This window comes from Furipterus horrens, unplaced genomic scaffold (assembly GCF_987537825.1).
Source record: "Furipterus horrens unplaced genomic scaffold, mFurHor1.1.pri manual_scaffold_3, whole genome shotgun sequence".
In the NCBI taxonomy this organism is placed as follows: domain Eukaryota; kingdom Metazoa; phylum Chordata; class Mammalia; order Chiroptera; family Furipteridae; genus Furipterus; species Furipterus horrens.
In genome coordinates this window covers 79062299-79080022 of record NW_028327173.1, presented here as the reverse complement: position 1 = coordinate 79080022, position 17724 = coordinate 79062299, and the positions used below count along the sequence as shown (strand labels likewise).

Here is a 17724-nt window from a genome sequence, read left to right as displayed (position 1 = left end):
GTACACACAGGAGAAGATTATAAAATATATCACTGTGGGAACTATTTTATTGAAATATCAATAAACTTTATTCAAAAGGAGTACATTTGACCTGGGCCAATATTAATAAATTTAATACTGCGGTGCTTAGCTAAATGTGAAAATACCAGTAAAATGCCCTTCAATGTTCTGGAACACAGCTGTCATCCTGACTGTCCATACGGTTACAGAAAACTAGCTCCTGATATTGGTAACACAAAGAATCAATGCAGGCTTAAACAAAACTTTTTTTCCCCTAGCTTGTTTTGGATGAAGCAACCAGTATTACAACATGCACATTCTGTAATTCTAGGGTGACATCATCTTCTCCAGTGTTTCTTTTCTGTTGTGGCCATTTGGGGTTACCTCTCCCAGTCTGTAGTGCCTTGAGCACACCTGTGCAGAGCACTTACTGCTCTATTCTGTAGTCTTCTGATCATCTTGCCCATCTCCACACCAGACCATTAGTGTCTTGAGAATATCTTTGTATTTCCACTGCTTAGCAAATTGCTTAAAAGATAATGAGCACATAAGAACCGTTACTGGATAAACACTTACCAAAAAAATCAAAGGAATTTTAAAAAAATCTTTTTTAAGTGATAAACTTCCTTTTCCAGTACAGTAGAGTAAGTTCCAACTGGCCAATCTTTCTACAGAAAACAACTATAAACTCTGGACACACACTAACACATCCTGGACCAGAAAATTTCCCTGTGAACTTTATCAAACATTTAAGAAGTAGCATCAATATTACACAAATTGTTTCAGAAAATAAGGGAGAAAGAAACATTTTCCAACCCACAACACAACTCTACTGCCAAAACTGGACAAAGGCATTACCAAAAATAGTCGTCGTCGTCATCATCGGCAGCCGTCCGTCTCGAGAGACGATGGTGTAGCTTCTTAAGAGTCTATCTGCACCGCCGAGAATGGCTGTGCAGTCCGACTCGGGAGTGACACGGTATCTGTCTCCTCCCGTGTTGAATCGACATCTTGTGATGACGCTGGAGTGTCCTCTCCAGTGAAGCTGAAGCTACAGAGCCTGGGCAGGGTGATATGGAGGGTCTGCTGTTGCCCATGCAGCAGACCCCCCCTCTCTTCGCAGCTGAAGGGCCCAAGGAAAAGACGGAGTCAATACAGCTTGGCTTCAGGTGCGCCGCAGGAGTTGCCGGTGTTGACTACAACGTCAAACCGCCTTAGGGACTCCGGCTCCGGATTTTCTGTCGGGGTTTACTCCCTTAGCCTTTCCCCTGAAGAGGTATGCCACAAGGCAGCGGAGGTTTTTTGGAGTCAGAGTTTTCCTTCTCTGATGTACCCTGACTGGAAGATCGAACCAGCGACACTTAGCTCGCAGGCCGACGCTCAATCCACTGAGCCAAACCAGCCAGGGACACCAAAAATAGTAAATTGATATATTTTCTACATGTTTAAAATATATTTGGATATTCTCATGTGTTTCACTTGTGCAGAGAATGAGTCTAGCAAATTTAGCAAATTCATACAAAGTGGTTCTTATTGATTTGCCAAAAAAAAAAAAAATTACCAATTTTAAGATAAATTTATTTATTTATTTTGGTGTTAACTAGGGGGTTGGGGGTGGGGGCTGGAAATTAACTCCAAATGTAACAAAATCACCCTCCTGTATCATCAATTTCATAGCCAGTCTACATATTTCAATCAGTGGTTTGAAAATGGAAATAGACTGGGAAGGAAAGTCGTTACACTGAAGTCTATTTTGGAATAACTTGCTCATCAGAATGCAGACTGGGTAGAGAGCTCAAAGGGCTGACACGAAGAAACTGGAGCAGAAGCTTTCTCTGATTTTACCACAGATCCCTGTGCAACCGACTACACAGTACCCCACGCAGCGCATGGCCCTGCTGCTAACCTTTGATTTCACATATTTACTGGAACTCTTCTCCCTTTGGACAGCAATAGGGGCATGTCACCCTCATGGTTGGTGGAAAAAACATCCTGCAAGCATACATTAAACGGAATATACATCATGACCTGGTTATAACGCTAACTTTGGTATGATTGAAAAGACTAGAAGCTAAATTAGACTCAGCCTAAATTTTACTTTATAAAATCTAAGTACAATATTTTATTTCTATAAATTATGATACTTTCACTATGAAACTCGAGGCCTCTGTTTCACCTCAGAAAAGCCTGTATTTTCACTTTTTCAGTCTGCTTATGTCACACAAATTGTACTGCTTCATCCTGGGTTCTGTTCACAGCTAGAGCTTGTCACATGGCTGTGAGAACCGCAGGAGGCTGGGAAGCCTGGAGGGCAGATGGGATATGGTGAATACCTCTCTCTGCCATGGAGTTCCTTCTTTTTAAAATCATCTTTTTATTGTTATTCTATTATAGTTGTCCCAATTTTTCCCCCTTTGCCTTCCTCTGCCTATCACCCCCCCCACACACACACACAATCAATTCCCACACTTGTCCATGTCCGTGGGTCCTTCATACATATTCTTTGTCTAGTTAGTCCCTTCCCCTTCTTTCCACCGTTATCTCCCTGCCCACTCTGGTCACTCTCAGTCTGTTCCTTGTTTCCATGTCTTGGTTCTGTTTTGTTTGTTAGTTTATTTTGTTCATTAGATTTCTTTTTAGAGGTGAGATCTTATAGTACTTGTCTTTTACTGAATGGCTTATTTCACTCAGCATAATATTCTCCCATTCCATCCATGCTGTCGCGAAAGGTTGGAGTTCCTTCTTTCCTTCTTCTGTGTAGTACTCCATTGTGTAAATGTACCACGGTTTTTTGATCCACTCATCCACTGAGGAGCACTTAGGCTGTAAATAGTGCTGCTATGAACATAGGGGTGCATAAGTTCTTTTGAATTGGTGTTTCAGAATTCTTAGGGTATATTTCCAGCAGTGGAATCACTGGATCAAAAGGCAGTTTCATTTTTAGTTTTCTGAGGAAATTCCATACTGTTTTCCACAGTGGCTGCACCAGTCTGCATTCCCACCACCAGTGCACTAGGGTTCCCTTTTCTCCACATCCTCACCAGCACTTGTTGTTTGTTGATTTATTAATGATGGCCATTTGAACTGTGTGAGGTGGTACCTCATTGTGGTTTTAATTTGCATTTCTCTGATAGCTAGTGATGTTGAGCATCTTTTCATATGTTTACAGGCTATCTTTATGAACAAAGAGGGTCACTCCTTAGTACTTAAGGGAATAGTCCAACAAGAAGATATAACCCTTGTAAACATATTTGTCATGGAACTTCTGCTGCTCGTGTTTTGGGATCTCCAAAATTGAACTTCAGCTGAATGCTACTAAAATTTACTTTACAGAAGAGCTGCCAATTTATGTGATTCATTCACCATTTTACAAAATTTAGATTGATAAAGTGATTTCCAGGAATACTGATTACACAGTGATGAGTCAACTCAATTCAAAATGATAAAAATAGTTTTCTCTAATTAAAGGTGATTAAATAGCTTCATGCTTATTTCTGTTTTTCAATTCTACTATGAATATATGTTATTTCTACAATTCGGGGATCTGGAGGAATGACAAAGAAACTAGCAAGGCAAGGGCACATAACAGGAGAGAGGGATGGCAGAGAACATCCAGGCCTTGGTTTTGAAATACATGGCCTTTCACAGGCAGGCTTCTGCCACTTGCCACTTGGTTCTTGAAGTCTCTCCCCGCCTTCCTTGTGAAGCCTTTGCAACACTCTGGATGTCGGATCGCAGAGCTACAGAGCACAGTGCACCAGGCAGCTAAAGAGTTACATCCTCTCACTTTGGAAAATAATGGGCATATTCTTTCTTTTTTTTTTTTTTAACAAAAGCATTTAGTTTAAGGGAAACAGAGCTTGAATCCCATCACTCTGAGCCCTCCTAAGACCTAGTCACAGCATTTGCTGTTGTCATGGAAACAGGCCTCTCTCCACAGCACCTCCAAGAAGCCACTATGTGTGGAGCAGGTGGCACTCAGAAACTGATAGGAACGGTCTATGTTATACATGGAAGTTCTGAAATCTGAGGAGAGTGGCAACGTTTCTTCCCAAAGGACATTTCCTAGTGCTGAGATCAACTGATGTGAAGGATCGATGTAATGAAGATACCACCACAGAGGAGTAGCTGGCATTTGTTTGTTCTCTAGAGCAGTGGGACCCAACCCTGGATGCACATATTGTCACCTGGAGGAGATTTTTTTAGAAAGACCTGCTCTCCCCCTACCCAAAACACAACTGGATTTGGTTATATAATCTTGGGTTCTGCTCCATCTCTGTCAGTCTCAGTGTCTTCACCTGTAAAGTCACCCTAATAAAATCTGCCTTATCTCAGAGACAGTGTAAGGATAAAATAAATAAACATCTCTGTGAAACAATGTTCAAGTTTCGTGAAAGCCTTAGTTATGTTTAAGTTTTATTCATGCTCCTTTGCAACCAGAGTCTCCTTTTTATAATGGACAGGTGCTGCTAGAGTACATTTGATGGTCATGGCATAGAATGAAGCTATCTGGCCCCTATAGGGACAGAGCTTCATGACTTTGGACTTATTAGGGCTTACTTATGACTAAAGAGACTGGCCTCATGGTTATAGTCTAATTGGTTAATTTGGGAATACTATGATGTTATTTGAGAAAGAAATAGTAAGACATTCCAGTAGATGCTGTGAAACAATAAAATAAAAGTTGACCTAGGAAAGTTGGGGCAAAGATCTATTTGTAAAGAATGTAAGAAATTTACCAGTAAAAGATCTAGTGCCAGCACATATGTGTGCACATATGTGTGCATGTGTGTGTGTGTGTGTGTGTGTATCCCCAGCCTTTGATCTTCAAATCCTATCCCACTAGAGGGATCAGTGTAGAACATGGAAAAGTCCAGATTCTAGTCCTGGTTCTACCCTTAACTACCTGTGTGACATAAATTCATCCTTTTACAACTCTGAAGGCCTTAGTTTTCCTTTGAGTGCATGGTAATTAGAAATTTCGAAGTTTCCTTCCAGTTCTACCGGAGGCTGATTTACTGGCGGGTGCACCGGGTGTGCGCCCTGGGCCCCAACTTCTGAAGGGCCCTGCAAAAACCCAACTTTACACTTTTTTCTAATGACACCAAGTTTGGTTTCACATGTGCAATTTTAATTACGTACAAGTTCACAATCGGCAGTAAAACCTGATAGTATGTTTATATTCGCTTATTTTCATTATTTCATTACTATGCTGCTTACTATACACATACTACGCTGCATAGGCCCCCCGCGGCTGCGCTATTGCTCATCAGAGCAGTAGAATCATATTTGTTGCTTTGTACTTACAAAGGTTCTCCTGCAGTGCAGACTTACGGTAAACACAAATACGCAGGGATGTAAATTAGTTTGTGGATATGTATTTGTTTCATTTATGGTTTTAAAAATAGTTTTCTGTGCATATAAATAAATATTCAGGTAAGTTGAAGTTATATTAAAATAAAATTAATTCCTATTGTTGAAATTATATTAAGATAAAATTAATTCCTGTTGTTATATAAGCAAGAAAAAATTTATTTAAATATTTTAATATTTGTAATTTTAATTTCAAGCAAAATTCTATGATTTTTTTGTTCAAATTTCTGATACTCCTATTATACGTATACTATCATTAATTATAATTATACTTTTACATATGTTCAACTATTAGTTCAAAACTTTGTAATTATTATTATGCTATCATTAATTATATTATACATATATTATATTCAAATTTTATTGGACATAAAACATTAATAGTACATAATATTTTTTATTTATTTTTAAATATGGTTAATATGAATTTTTATTTTCCCTGTCTCTCTCTTTTTTTTAAGAGGCCCAATATTTTCTTCTGTGCCCGGGGCCTCAACCAACCTTAATCCACCTCTGAGTCCTACAATTTATGGCTTGAAGCACAGTTTCATATTATCATTCTACATGGTCTGACAAAAGAGATGACTCATGAAAACTCAGGCAATGCTCCTACCTCAAAGCCCCGTCTGCTTGGCAAATTGGGAATGTAGCGACTAAGAACATGAAGTTCTTCACCCAATCCCAGCCCTGAATATCACTAAGTCACCATAATGCTTTTGTGTTGTCTCTGAGTCACTCAGCAAACCCATCACAAATTGTTTTCATTCTAGACCAGCTTCCCAAACTACCTAGCTACCGACAGCATTTTCCTTTTGGTGAAAGAAATATACAGTCTAGAAAAGTTCCTTGGAAAAAAGCATATAGGAATCCAACAAGTATTTCTGAATGCCTACAACATGTCAGGCAGTGTTCTGGATGCTACGGATATAGCTGTCAACAACACAAACATCTTTGCCTTCATGGATTTTACATTCTAGTTGTTAGAGGTTGACAAAAAAACATACTTTTTAGGTTCCTTTTCAGGCCTTTTAAACATATTCCAAATTATCATGAACTTTTTTAAAACTTTGGCACCCCAAAGTTGAGCAAAAACTCCATCCAAGTATTCTAAGTGGAACCTGGCCTTCCAGATTGTAATGAAAACATATTTTTAACTTTGGGATTTACCTTCATCAGGGTGGAAGGATTGAATATATTTTATTTAACAGTTTGGTGGCTTGACTTATTATTTAAATATTTAGATCTTTGGTATGTGGGCCTTTGCTTTGACTCTGGTCTCTGGTCTCTGGCCCCACCGGGGTTAGGGGTGGATGTGTTGATGGGAATGTGCTGAAACTCTCAGAATTAGTTTCTTACTCATGGCATCAAAATCCATAGGTTTAAGTTTAAATTTCTCCAAACAAATCAGCAACATAGTATAATTTTTATTAGGCACTTCCTGCTGCAAAATACCAAACCCGCACAGATAAGCTTCTGCATTTTCACCTCCCATTTTCACCTGGGTTCTTCATAGTGGTATCTTCTCCCTGCTGCACAGCTTCTTCTCATTCATAACTTTGGTTTGCTCACCGCTGCTCCGTGCTCCTCTAACTGAGTATATGCTTTCAACAATCCCCCAGGTTGCCATCTGCCTGATTTGCTCCATATTTCTCAATTCAAAATTTCAGGGACAAGAATCTGCAGTATTGCACTGCATCACGATGTTTTTGTCAAGGATGGACCGCATGTATGACAACAGTCCCTTAAGATTATAGTGAAGCTAAAAAGCCCAGTCACTTCATGATGCTATTATAACTGATATAACATGCTACTCACATGATTGTGGTATTGTTGGTATAAACAAACCTGCACTGCCAGTCATATAAAAGTATAGCACATACAATTACAGTGATAGGCTATACCATCTAGGTTTGTGTAAGTGCACTCTATGATGTTTGCACAATGACGGAATCACCTACCAATGCATTTCTTAGAATTGGATACTATGGCTGTGATTTGATCTCCTTGTCCCTGTGTGGGAAGCCTGTTTACCCCAGGCCAATTCATAGGCCCGTCCTGTTTTAATTAATGCATTTGATGTGACATTGATGAGTAGGCTGTTATTTAGTTAGGTGTGTACCCTTATCAGTTATTTCTAGAGAGGATCGTGTGAGAGAAAATATGGTGGCTTGGGGCAGGCTTGTCAGTAGGACCTGTGCGCCAGTTTTCCTCGGAAGTATCTAAGGGCACCGCGGACTCCATGAATGTGTAGTGTGGTAGTTGTGGGGAGTGTTGGAAGCCTCCCTGACATATTTTATACATACTCTTCAAGAAAAGAGTTCCTCTCCTTATTAACCATGATACACCACCATAGTGTACTACTATTAACAGAGCACTAACCATCAATATACGTATCTTCTTTTTGTGGCAGGTATAAGGATGTTTAATCAGCTATCATCAGTGGTTCTTCTTCATTTTGTGAGGTGCATGGATATACTGCTTGTTCCTCTAAAGGTGCATAACTCACCTTGCGTGAGGGTTGCACCCACTTAATAAGGGGCCAGGAAAGGTCTAGATAAGGCCCTAGCAAAATGGTAATGGTTGGGTCCTGGCTGAGACTTGCAAGAAGGAAGATTTATGAATCTGAAGCAAAGTCCTTAGAAAATGTCAAGAAAAAAAATTGAGAAAACCAAGTCCAAGTGGCAAATCCAGAGGGCAGGACAAGGGCAAAAAACAGGAGACAATCCGAGCACCAGGAATTGGGCAAAACTAGAGCAGATGGAAGGTGAGGGACTGCTGAGAGGGAGCCCAAGTGCCTGCACTGGCTCTCATGGACTCACTAGGCGGCGTGGGTTGGGTGGTGTTGGCCTAGAGGCACATGATTGAGGGAGACATTCAGGAAGAGCCTTTCTTCTCCTCCATTTACTCCCAGTCACATTCTTTTGTCTCTTGTCTCTGGAGAATCATTCCAACTCTCCTCTATCACCTTGAAACCTTTCACATTCTGCTGCAATTTTCTCTTCCTGCCAATCTCAGGAGATCAAGAACTGCCACCACTGCATCTTCCCCAGGGAAACCCTGCCTGTTCCCCGCTGCCCCTCAGTATGCCATTCCTGGGAAGAGCTGCTTTCTCTTTATATTGCATATCCTGCCCCACCGACTTCCAAGCTGATAATGACCAAGGAGAAGTAGCAGTTAACAAGGTCACTTGTTATGACCTCTTTGATATGCTGTCACATCATCTCAGGGACCCACACCACATTCTTCTGGTGGGGAAATCCACAAGAAAGAGGTAATACCATGGTCACATACTTTCATACATGCTGCAGGTTCCACACCTTTCCTCCCAGTGCTGCCTGAAAAAGACATACGCACAGCTCTATGGCCAATAATTACAAATCGAGAAAGTCCCTTGAATTGCTCAACTGACCCTGAGGCCAATAAAATGTCATTATTCCTAAGGCAAGCTTTTTAAAGGTCAATGGACAGCGGGCCTATGTGCAAATGACCAAGTGTGAACCTGTATGTTCACCTGAGATTTATCTAGTTACACAAGGCAGAATACCTGTGAAGTCACTGACCTAAGGGTGACTTCTATGGGTGGGGTGAGTTTGGGGAAGGGGGTTGTCCCCAGAATCCCTATTTGGAATGCACTGACAAAGTTGATCCAGGGTTCCTGAAAGCTTGCTATTAGTGCTATATGATGAGAACATTGAAGCAAAATGGGCTTTTGTGGACTGGCATAGGAACCAAGCTCTGGACAAACTTATAATCTTTTGGAACATATTTTACTAATAATTTTGGGGCTGTCTCTAGTGTGTACATTATGTCTATTAAACCTCTTGGTATAATAGAATTCTGTTGTTGATAAAGCATCAGCTACTACCTGAAGCAAACATTCACCTTTTTAAAAAAATATTTTATTGATTTATTTTTAGAGCAAGGGGAAAGGAGGGAGAAAAACATGATATGTGAGAGAAACAGTGATTGGTTGCCTCTCTCATACCCCCAACTGGGGACCTGGCCCACAACTCAGGCATGTGCCCTTACTGGGAACCGAACTGGCAACCCATCACTCTGCAGGCCAATGTTCAATCCACTGAGCCACACCAGCAGTGGCAAACATTCACCTTTCAAAACCATTATTTTCTCCCTGAGAAAAATTTTTGCTGCTTCTGAGGTGCCAGTTATTTGGAACTATTTCAACAACCCTAATCTCTGAGATGTTTATACTAGTTAAACAATTTATAAAGAACTGACTACTTCGCCTGAAATTTCCATTCATTGACTCAATTGCAACATTAAGCAGGTGTTATCTTGGTCAAGGCTATACTTCAACTCAAGAAGTATTTCAGTGTTTACCAGTGGCCTAAATGATGACTTAGGATCAAGGGAAGTATTTATTGAGTATAGTGTTTGCAAACACATGGAACAAATTCAGATTGCACAGAGAAAAACCCCATCAGAAGGTGTTCCAGGTTACCACTGATTATGAAAAGGCCAGCAAAATCATTTTTGCCACAAACTGATTGTGGTGACTTATCTCTGAGTTAACATAAACATATAACAGGAATATTATCCAGCCCTCTAAAACTTGTATAAATGTAGTGTGTTCAACAGTACTTTAGAACTTACACCAGCATAGGTCTTTCTCAACCAATCAAGCACTATTTCCTGAGTGCCTAGACAGTGGGGGAGATACAGGTACTAAAAGGCATGTCTCCCTTCTGAACAAGCAGTCCATGTTTTTCTTAGTCAAGTAACTCAGGATCCATAGTAACTGCATCCAGAGTGCCATCAGAGGAGCTGCAGGTTGAACTAAACTGATGTCCACCACAAAACCCTTTTTCTCTTGAACTCTCTACAAAGTCTCCTATCTCTGTGCATCCAAGTAAAATAAAACGCTACTTATAAATAGTGTACACTTAGCAACAATATACATTCACATGTTTTTTCCTACCTTTATTATCTTAATTAAGAGAAAGGGGACTGGGAGCCAAAATAGAATTTTTGTGGTGATTGTCACAATAAGGAAGTGTCACTTTGGGTAAGTCACTTTAGCTCTCTGGGTCTCAGTTTTCTCATATCTAAAATGGGATCAATAATAGAAATTACCTTACTGAGTAGTTGTTAAGGATTAAATGAGCTATTATTCACAAATTTCTTAGCACAGGGAGTACATACTCAATACCTGATAAGTTCATTATTTCTCTTTAATAATTACCTCAACTTTTGTAAGTCTGCCAGGCAGTTATATTGACCCCTGTTGGACAGAGATTAAGTAATTCATCCAGGGCTAAACAATTCATTAGTGCCAGCTCCGAGGTTTCTGATCCAAGCCCCAGGACCCTCACCATGCCCATCATCCCCAGTCAACCTTAAAGACTTTTATAGAATGGGCTGCGCTGTCCAGCACAAGAAGAGAATTCTCCTTGGTGAAGGTCAGTGCCACAGGATGGGAAAGACCATGGGTGATGATGGGCTTCAGTACTGGAAACTCCTCGGGTTTGCCTAAGCATAGGACAGCCTGACTGGAAGTATCGGCGACAATCACATTCCCCTTGTGATCAAAGGTCACAGCAGAGGCAGTTATTTCGTAGGGGAAGAAGAGGCTCAGCCCGAAGGTATCCACCTGGCCGATGAGCTGCATGCTTGCGCTGAACACTTTCACCGTGGTGCTGCAGGTCCCGGTCCCCATGGCCAGGGGGCGCTCTAGGACAGCAATGGCCCCAGTGCCCCAAGACACTGCCACCCCTCTGGGACTACGCAGATGCGCCCGCAACCTTTCTGTTTTCCGAAGGATTCCTTCTGGAAAGTCCACTTCCAAAAGGTGCAATGACCCTGCCTCCGCATCAGTTACCACGACCCCATTCTGAGGGGTGGTCTCCACACCCCAAGGCAAGGAGAACTGGCCTCCTATGACAACCTTGATCTGGCCAAAAAAATCAAACACTTTGATGGAGCGGTCGCCGGCGTCGGTGACAACCACATGGCAGTCGTTGGTGACGGTGACATCGAGTGGGTACCTAATTTCCTGGGCAGCGTCCCCCTTCTGTCCAAACTGATGAACACATCCTCCTCCGGAATCAAATATCTTGACTCGCCTTTTGCCGTCGTGCACCACTACGACCCGCCCTGTCTTAGGACATAGAGCCAGCCCGGTGGGGTTAACCAGGGTTCCCCAGCCCCCAAAGGCGTGGTGGCAGGTGACGGTCCCAGGGCCGCAGGGGGCAACGCCGTGGGCGGCCGGGGCCGGACGCAGCGCGGAGCCCAGGAGCTCCAGGAAGTGCAGTACCGGCAGGCAGTCGCTAGTGTCGCATCCGCGGCAGGCTCGCCGGCAGAAGGGGCACTCGAGGGCAAGCGTCCGCGGGTGCGCGAGGGCGGCCACACAGGCCAGGCAGACCACGTGGCCGCAGGGCAGGTTGCGTGGACGCCGCTGCTGGCGAGGGCCGAACCTCTCAAAGCACACCTTGCACTCGAGCAAGCTGGTCTCGGCCTCGCGCATGAGCTCCCGAAGCGCTGGCCCGCTCTCCGAGGCCTCGGCACCCATCGCGCAGCCACGGGCGCTCCGGCCCACCCACCAGCCCGGGGCAGGACACGGCGCCGCGCGCCGCCCCGGGTCGCGGTCAACGGGCGGGGCGCTGGTCTTGACGTCGACCGCGGCGGGTTGCTCGGCCGAGACCTGCTGCTCCCTGGTGGACGTGTGTGGCACTACTTGCTGAAAACCTGGTAGTGGGCATTTGCAAGCTGTATACACAGCGCGTGGTCAGAGGTGTCATCTCTACATAACGCTTGAGGAAATACACTCATTGAGAACAAGAGAGTTCCTCCCTATTGCCCAGTCTGTTAACAGCAAAGCAAGAATTAGAACAACCCAAGCTTCCAACTCTGTTGCCCTGCAGTTTCCAATCCGCGGTGCTGCGTGCTTGGTGCTAGGGCTGGCCTGTCTCATGGTTCATGCCGCTTATGATCAGACTGAGAAAACACAGACACAAGAGGAAAGTTAAACTTCAAGGGGGTGAGGCAGGTGTGTGTCTTCTATCACACTCACAGTTAAAGTTGATAATGAATACATGTAAAATAAGTTCATGTATGAACAAAGGAATGTTATAGGACAATATGTACAAGAAACCCACTAGGTGAAAGAGTGTCGGATGCGGGAACCATGGCTGGTTATGTCTTCCAGAGGAATTAATATGAAACACATGAACTGTTAATCATAATTGCTACAGAACATATGCCATGCCTGTTTTCTATTAAGTGCTTTACCTAGATTGTTGTATTTAAACCTCATGACAATCCTATAAGAATGTTATTTTCATCATCCCTTTTCTACAATAGAGTCCATAGAGGTTAAGCATCTTGTCAAGGGTCACATGGCTAGGCAGTGGCTGTGCTTGGATTTGAAGCCAGGCATTTTGACTGCAGAGCCCACACTCCTAACTATGCCAGTGTTTTTCCAACCTGTGTCTCATTCCTAAGGTTTAATTGGTCTGGGGTGTGGTCTGGGCAGCTGGAATTTTTAAAGCTACCTGGATGATTAACGTGCAGCCAAGTCTGACAAACACTAACAACTGGACTATGACAATTCCTTCAAATGGTACCAGGTTAAATAATTCCAACCTCAGTCAAGATTGAAAACACAGAGAATCTACCCAATGTTCAAAAATCTTCAAGTAGGTGATAGCATAATCTCTCTCAGGAATCTCTCATTTTCAGGAGTCCTACCTTCCTCCACCCCTCAATACCTTACATGAACATTCTCTTTATAAAACCAGGTATCAACTCGCTTATCTTCATTTAGAGATCATAATCATTATCATTCACCCTCTTACTTGCCAGACTTCTGGGAAAACAGAGAATTTTTATTCTGTGTTAAAACCCCTGGAGGAGCTTTAATGTAAGACAAGAAAGAACATTTTTAATGTGTTATATAATTCAAAGATTATCTGTGTGTTGGGAAATAATAACCAATTTAATATTATAATTTCAGGCTATAATGCATCTTCATTGCAAATAAAAAGCTAAGTAAAGCCTAATAAAATAGAAATTACTTTCTGAAGTAATCTTTAAGTCAAGAAATACATTCAGGAAACCAAAAAATGTAATATTTTTAGAACTAGTGTCTATTAGTAATATAATAAGAGCCACATATATTAGATTTTTTAGTACCCACATTTTAAAAATTGAAAAGAAATTGGTGCTATTATTTCCATTATATATTTTATTTAACCCCAAATATACAAAATAGCATTTGGACATGAAAGCACTATAAAAATTATTTATGAGATATTTTACACTTTTTTAGTACTAAAATTCAGTGTGTGTTTTACATACACAGTACATCCCGACTCAGACCGGCCCCTCCCTCATCAAGCGCTCAGTAACCACATGAGACCGTTGGCTGTGGCATAAACAGTTCAGGTCTAGATCAAGTCTGTGCTATGAAATGTTGCCTTCTCAAGGTGCTTTCTGGACTGATTTTATTGATTCTTGACTTGCTTCTAACTTGCCTCTGCTCCAACATTGTTTTAAAATGTACCCAAAGACCCCAACTCATTGTTGATTGTCGGGGAGCTCAGACCTTTTTACGACCTTCGTTGGTTAGTCTGTCAGGAGAGATGAGAGTTGCAGGGCTCCCGCCCCCTTGCTCCGCCCCCTGGTACAGTATTCCCTCAATTATCGCTTGTATTACGGTCTAGACCCACCCCCGATAGGTAAAAATCCGAAAAACCTTACATTTATTTTAGTATTTATGTATATTTTAAGGCTTTATAAACCCTTCCCACACACATAAACTGTTCCCAGTCCCTTATTAACCTTTTCCACACTTATATAAACACTACTTATGTTCTTAAACATATTCTATACTCTTAAACCTACATAACTTTAACAACATACGTATACAGTACCGCAAAATCCCATGATAGAGCAAATAATCCGCAATAAATAATTTAATATTTCTTAAAAATCCCGCAATTCAGTGAGGCCATGATAAGCGAACCGTGATATAGAGAGGGACTACTGTAATCCTACCACCTTCTTCTTGATCCTTTGCTGCCCCTGTGGGGCAACTAGTAGTAGTGCACCAAGAGGTGAAGTAAACCAGAAACAGCTGCAATAAACGTGACGTTTTTTTAAGGATGATCATAATAATTGCTCTACCTCTTGGTAGATAGCATAGTAGTTCTGGAAAGCCTTGTGGCACATACACAATCACCCTCGTGAATTCTTGTCAAGACTCTAATGGTAAATTTAAAGTATGAAAATATTTTTGGGCACATGACTGGGAGTTAAGGTTTTCTTAATTAAACAAAACTCCAGAACTAAAGACATGCAAGTTTGAGTCTTTCGCAATTCAGGATCCCCACATTCTTGCTCAGCATCCACAGCAATCATTTTCTTCACTGTTTGCTGACTCTACAGGAAGTGAACACAGATTCTGTTCCAGCATTCTTGTCAACCCAACCCAGCCACTCCCTTTCTTCACATTTTGTCCTTTTTGTACTTTATCAAGTATATGGAGTTCAATTTCACTTTTTATCCAATCTTTTTTTAATGTTATTAAATTTATTGAAGTGACATTGATGAATAGGTTCATGTAGGTTTCAAGTGCATATTTCTGTGATACATGTATTATTGTGTGCCCACCACCCAAAGTCAAATAGTTTTAAAAGTGTTCTTTATCTTGATCCCTCCTTTCTTTTGCTCCTGTCTCTGGAGAGAGAAACTAAGTTCCAGAAGAGCAGGAATCACATCTAGGGAACCATGTCCCCAGAGCCTAGCATGTGCTTGATGAACAAGTAGTTGCCAATAGCAGTTTTTAAATGGATAAATGAATAAATACATGGAAGGACACTACTTACAAGTAGTAAATCCAAATGTTATACCTATTCTTTGATGATTCTGTGGGATTTATGAGACTAGGAAAGTAACATTTAGCCAGGAACAGTGATAAGCATTTTGCCTATCTCTAGAGTCAATGCTAATGGGCTTCTCAGATACCTTGTAGAGTATAATCCTCAACACATATATACACACATTGATTAATAAAAGAAATGCCCTGAATCCAACTCTTAACATTTTGAATTTTTGATGGTGAATCTTTCCATGGCAGAGTCTCCATGGATTTCTTCTGTTTCCCTCCAGCACACCTCTCTTGGAGGGTCCTGGAATCACCTGCCGATCTCGTCATGCTTCCACCAAGAAGGTTATGGGGGGCACAGGGCTTGAAGAATAGAACCTTTGACTAGTGGCTAGACCTAAGTCCAAAGTACCACCCAGCAGAGGAACGAAAATGGAGATCCAGCTCTCGTGGTTACAGCAAAGAAGAGGGAGCTCAGGGGACAGGCTAAGGAACTTGGGGAGGGTATTAGCACTTAGGTTTTGCAAACATGGCAAGACATGCAATGTCCATGCAGTTTAAAAGGCATCCCAAAACAAATCCAATGACACAGTTACCTCCCAGACTGTACCTGACAGTGATGGAAGAGAAAAGAGAGGGGCAAGCCACACAGAATGAAACCATCTCAATTAGGGAGGAGAGTATGTCCTGGCTGGTTTGGCTCAGTGGATTGAGCGTCGGCCTGCGAGCTAAGTGTCGCTGGTTCGATCTTCCAGTCAGGGCACATCAGAGAAGGAAAACTCTGACTCCAAAAAACCTCCGCTGCCTTGCGGCATACCTCTTCAGGGGAAAGGCTAAGGGAGTAAACCCTGACAGAAAATCCGGAGCCGGAGTCCCTAAGGCGGTTTGACATTGTAGTCAACACCGGCAACTCCTGCGGCGCACCTGAAGCCAAGCTGTATTGACTCCGTCTTTCCCTTGGACCCTTCAGCTGCGAAGAGAGGGGAGGTCTGCTGCATGGGCAACAGCAGACCCTCCATATCACCCTGCCCAGGCTCTGTAGCTTCAGCTTCACTGGAGAGGACACTCCAGCGTCATCGCAAGATGTCAATTCAACGCGGGAGGAGACAGATACCGTGTCACTCCCGAGTCGGACTGCACAGCCATTCTCGGCGGTGCAGATAGACTCTTAAGAAGCTACACCATCGTCTCTCGAGACGGACGGCTGCCGACGACGACGGTGCAGCTTCTTGAAAGAGAAAGAGCAAAGACAGTAGGTGCTTTAGCATGAGCTTATGAGTTTGCAGAGCAAAAAAATCTGCTTCCTTTGCTAAACTGAATTCTTCTTGGGTTGGTCAGTTTTGAGTTTCTTTTTCTTCTTTTTGTAAATTAACTTTTAGAGAGAGTGAGGGAGAGATGGGAGGAGGAGGGAGAGAGAAAAAATATTGATTTGTTGTTCCACTCATTCACTGGTTGATTCTTGTATGTGCCCTGACCGGGGATGGAACCTACAACTTTAGGGTATTGGGATGATGCTCTAACCAAATGAGTTACACAGCCAGGGCAGTTGTGAGTTTCAGGCTAGCTTCCAGGCACCTCCTCAACAGGTGAATCTGTAGCCTGTGTGGTTCCTTGGACTCTGCCCTGGGCTCTGGTGACATCTCTAGCTTTGCCCTTCCCCCGGGGCATCTTGTTTCCTCAGTGCTCTCTCTGACCATTTATCTCATTTTGTAACATCCATATGCTTGGCTTCCCAGGGATGAGGGCTTTAGTGGAGAGGGGAGTAGTGGTTCGGGCCTGAATGTTTTGATTGCCCACAGAAAAATGAGCTGGAGTGTACGGCTGGAAATGGGAACCTGGAGATTTTAACATTTCTTGAATTTAAAAAAATTAGAGTGTTGCTCAGGGTGCCACCCTTGGTCTTTTTCTCTTCTCTTCCCACCTGATCTCACTGAACAATGCCATCCTCACTTGTTGATGCATTAAGTGGCCACTTACAAGCTGACAGCTCCCTGTGTGTTCCCCTAATGCAGTCTTACCACCCTATATAATAATGGTCAATGTCCAGTCTCTGTCACTAGAGTCTAAGATTCCTCAGAGTGGGACTGTCTTCAACCATCACTGAATCCTCACTCAGCACTTTTAAGAGTACTACTTAACATTTGCTGAATGACTCTAAATAACAGGAGAAAGATAAAATGATTATAGCATGGCCATATGACAGAACATTAAACAGCTTTAAAAAATCTTGTTTCTAAAAAATATAACATGTGGCCCTGACCAGTGTGGATCAGTTGGTTGGGTGTCGTCCCACAAAGTGAAGGGTTACTGTTTTGACTCCTGGTCAGGGTACATGCCTGTGTTGCGGGTTTGGTCCCTGTATGGGGTGTGTGCAAGAGGCAACTGATCAATGTTTCTCTCCCACATCAGTGTTTCTCTCCTCTTTCTCCCTCCCTTCCCCTCTAACAATTAAAGGAAGGAAGGAAGGAAGGAAGGAAGGAAGGAAGGAAGGAAGGAAGGAAGGAAGG

General features: G+C 42.5%; 1 protein-coding gene across 1 annotated transcript; it reads right to left on the bottom strand.

Moving 5' to 3' along the window:
• Positions 1 to 9265: 9265 nt before the first annotated feature.
• NHLRC1 (NHL repeat containing E3 ubiquitin protein ligase 1) lies at positions 9266 to 12067 on the bottom strand. The gene has a single exon (XM_090271749.1). The coding sequence runs from the start codon at positions 11900 to 11902 to the stop codon at positions 10715 to 10717; it is 1188 nt and encodes a 395-aa protein (XP_090127875.1). The 5' UTR covers positions 11903 to 12067; the 3' UTR covers positions 9266 to 10714.
• Between the last annotated feature and the right edge of the window lie 5657 nt (positions 12068 to 17724).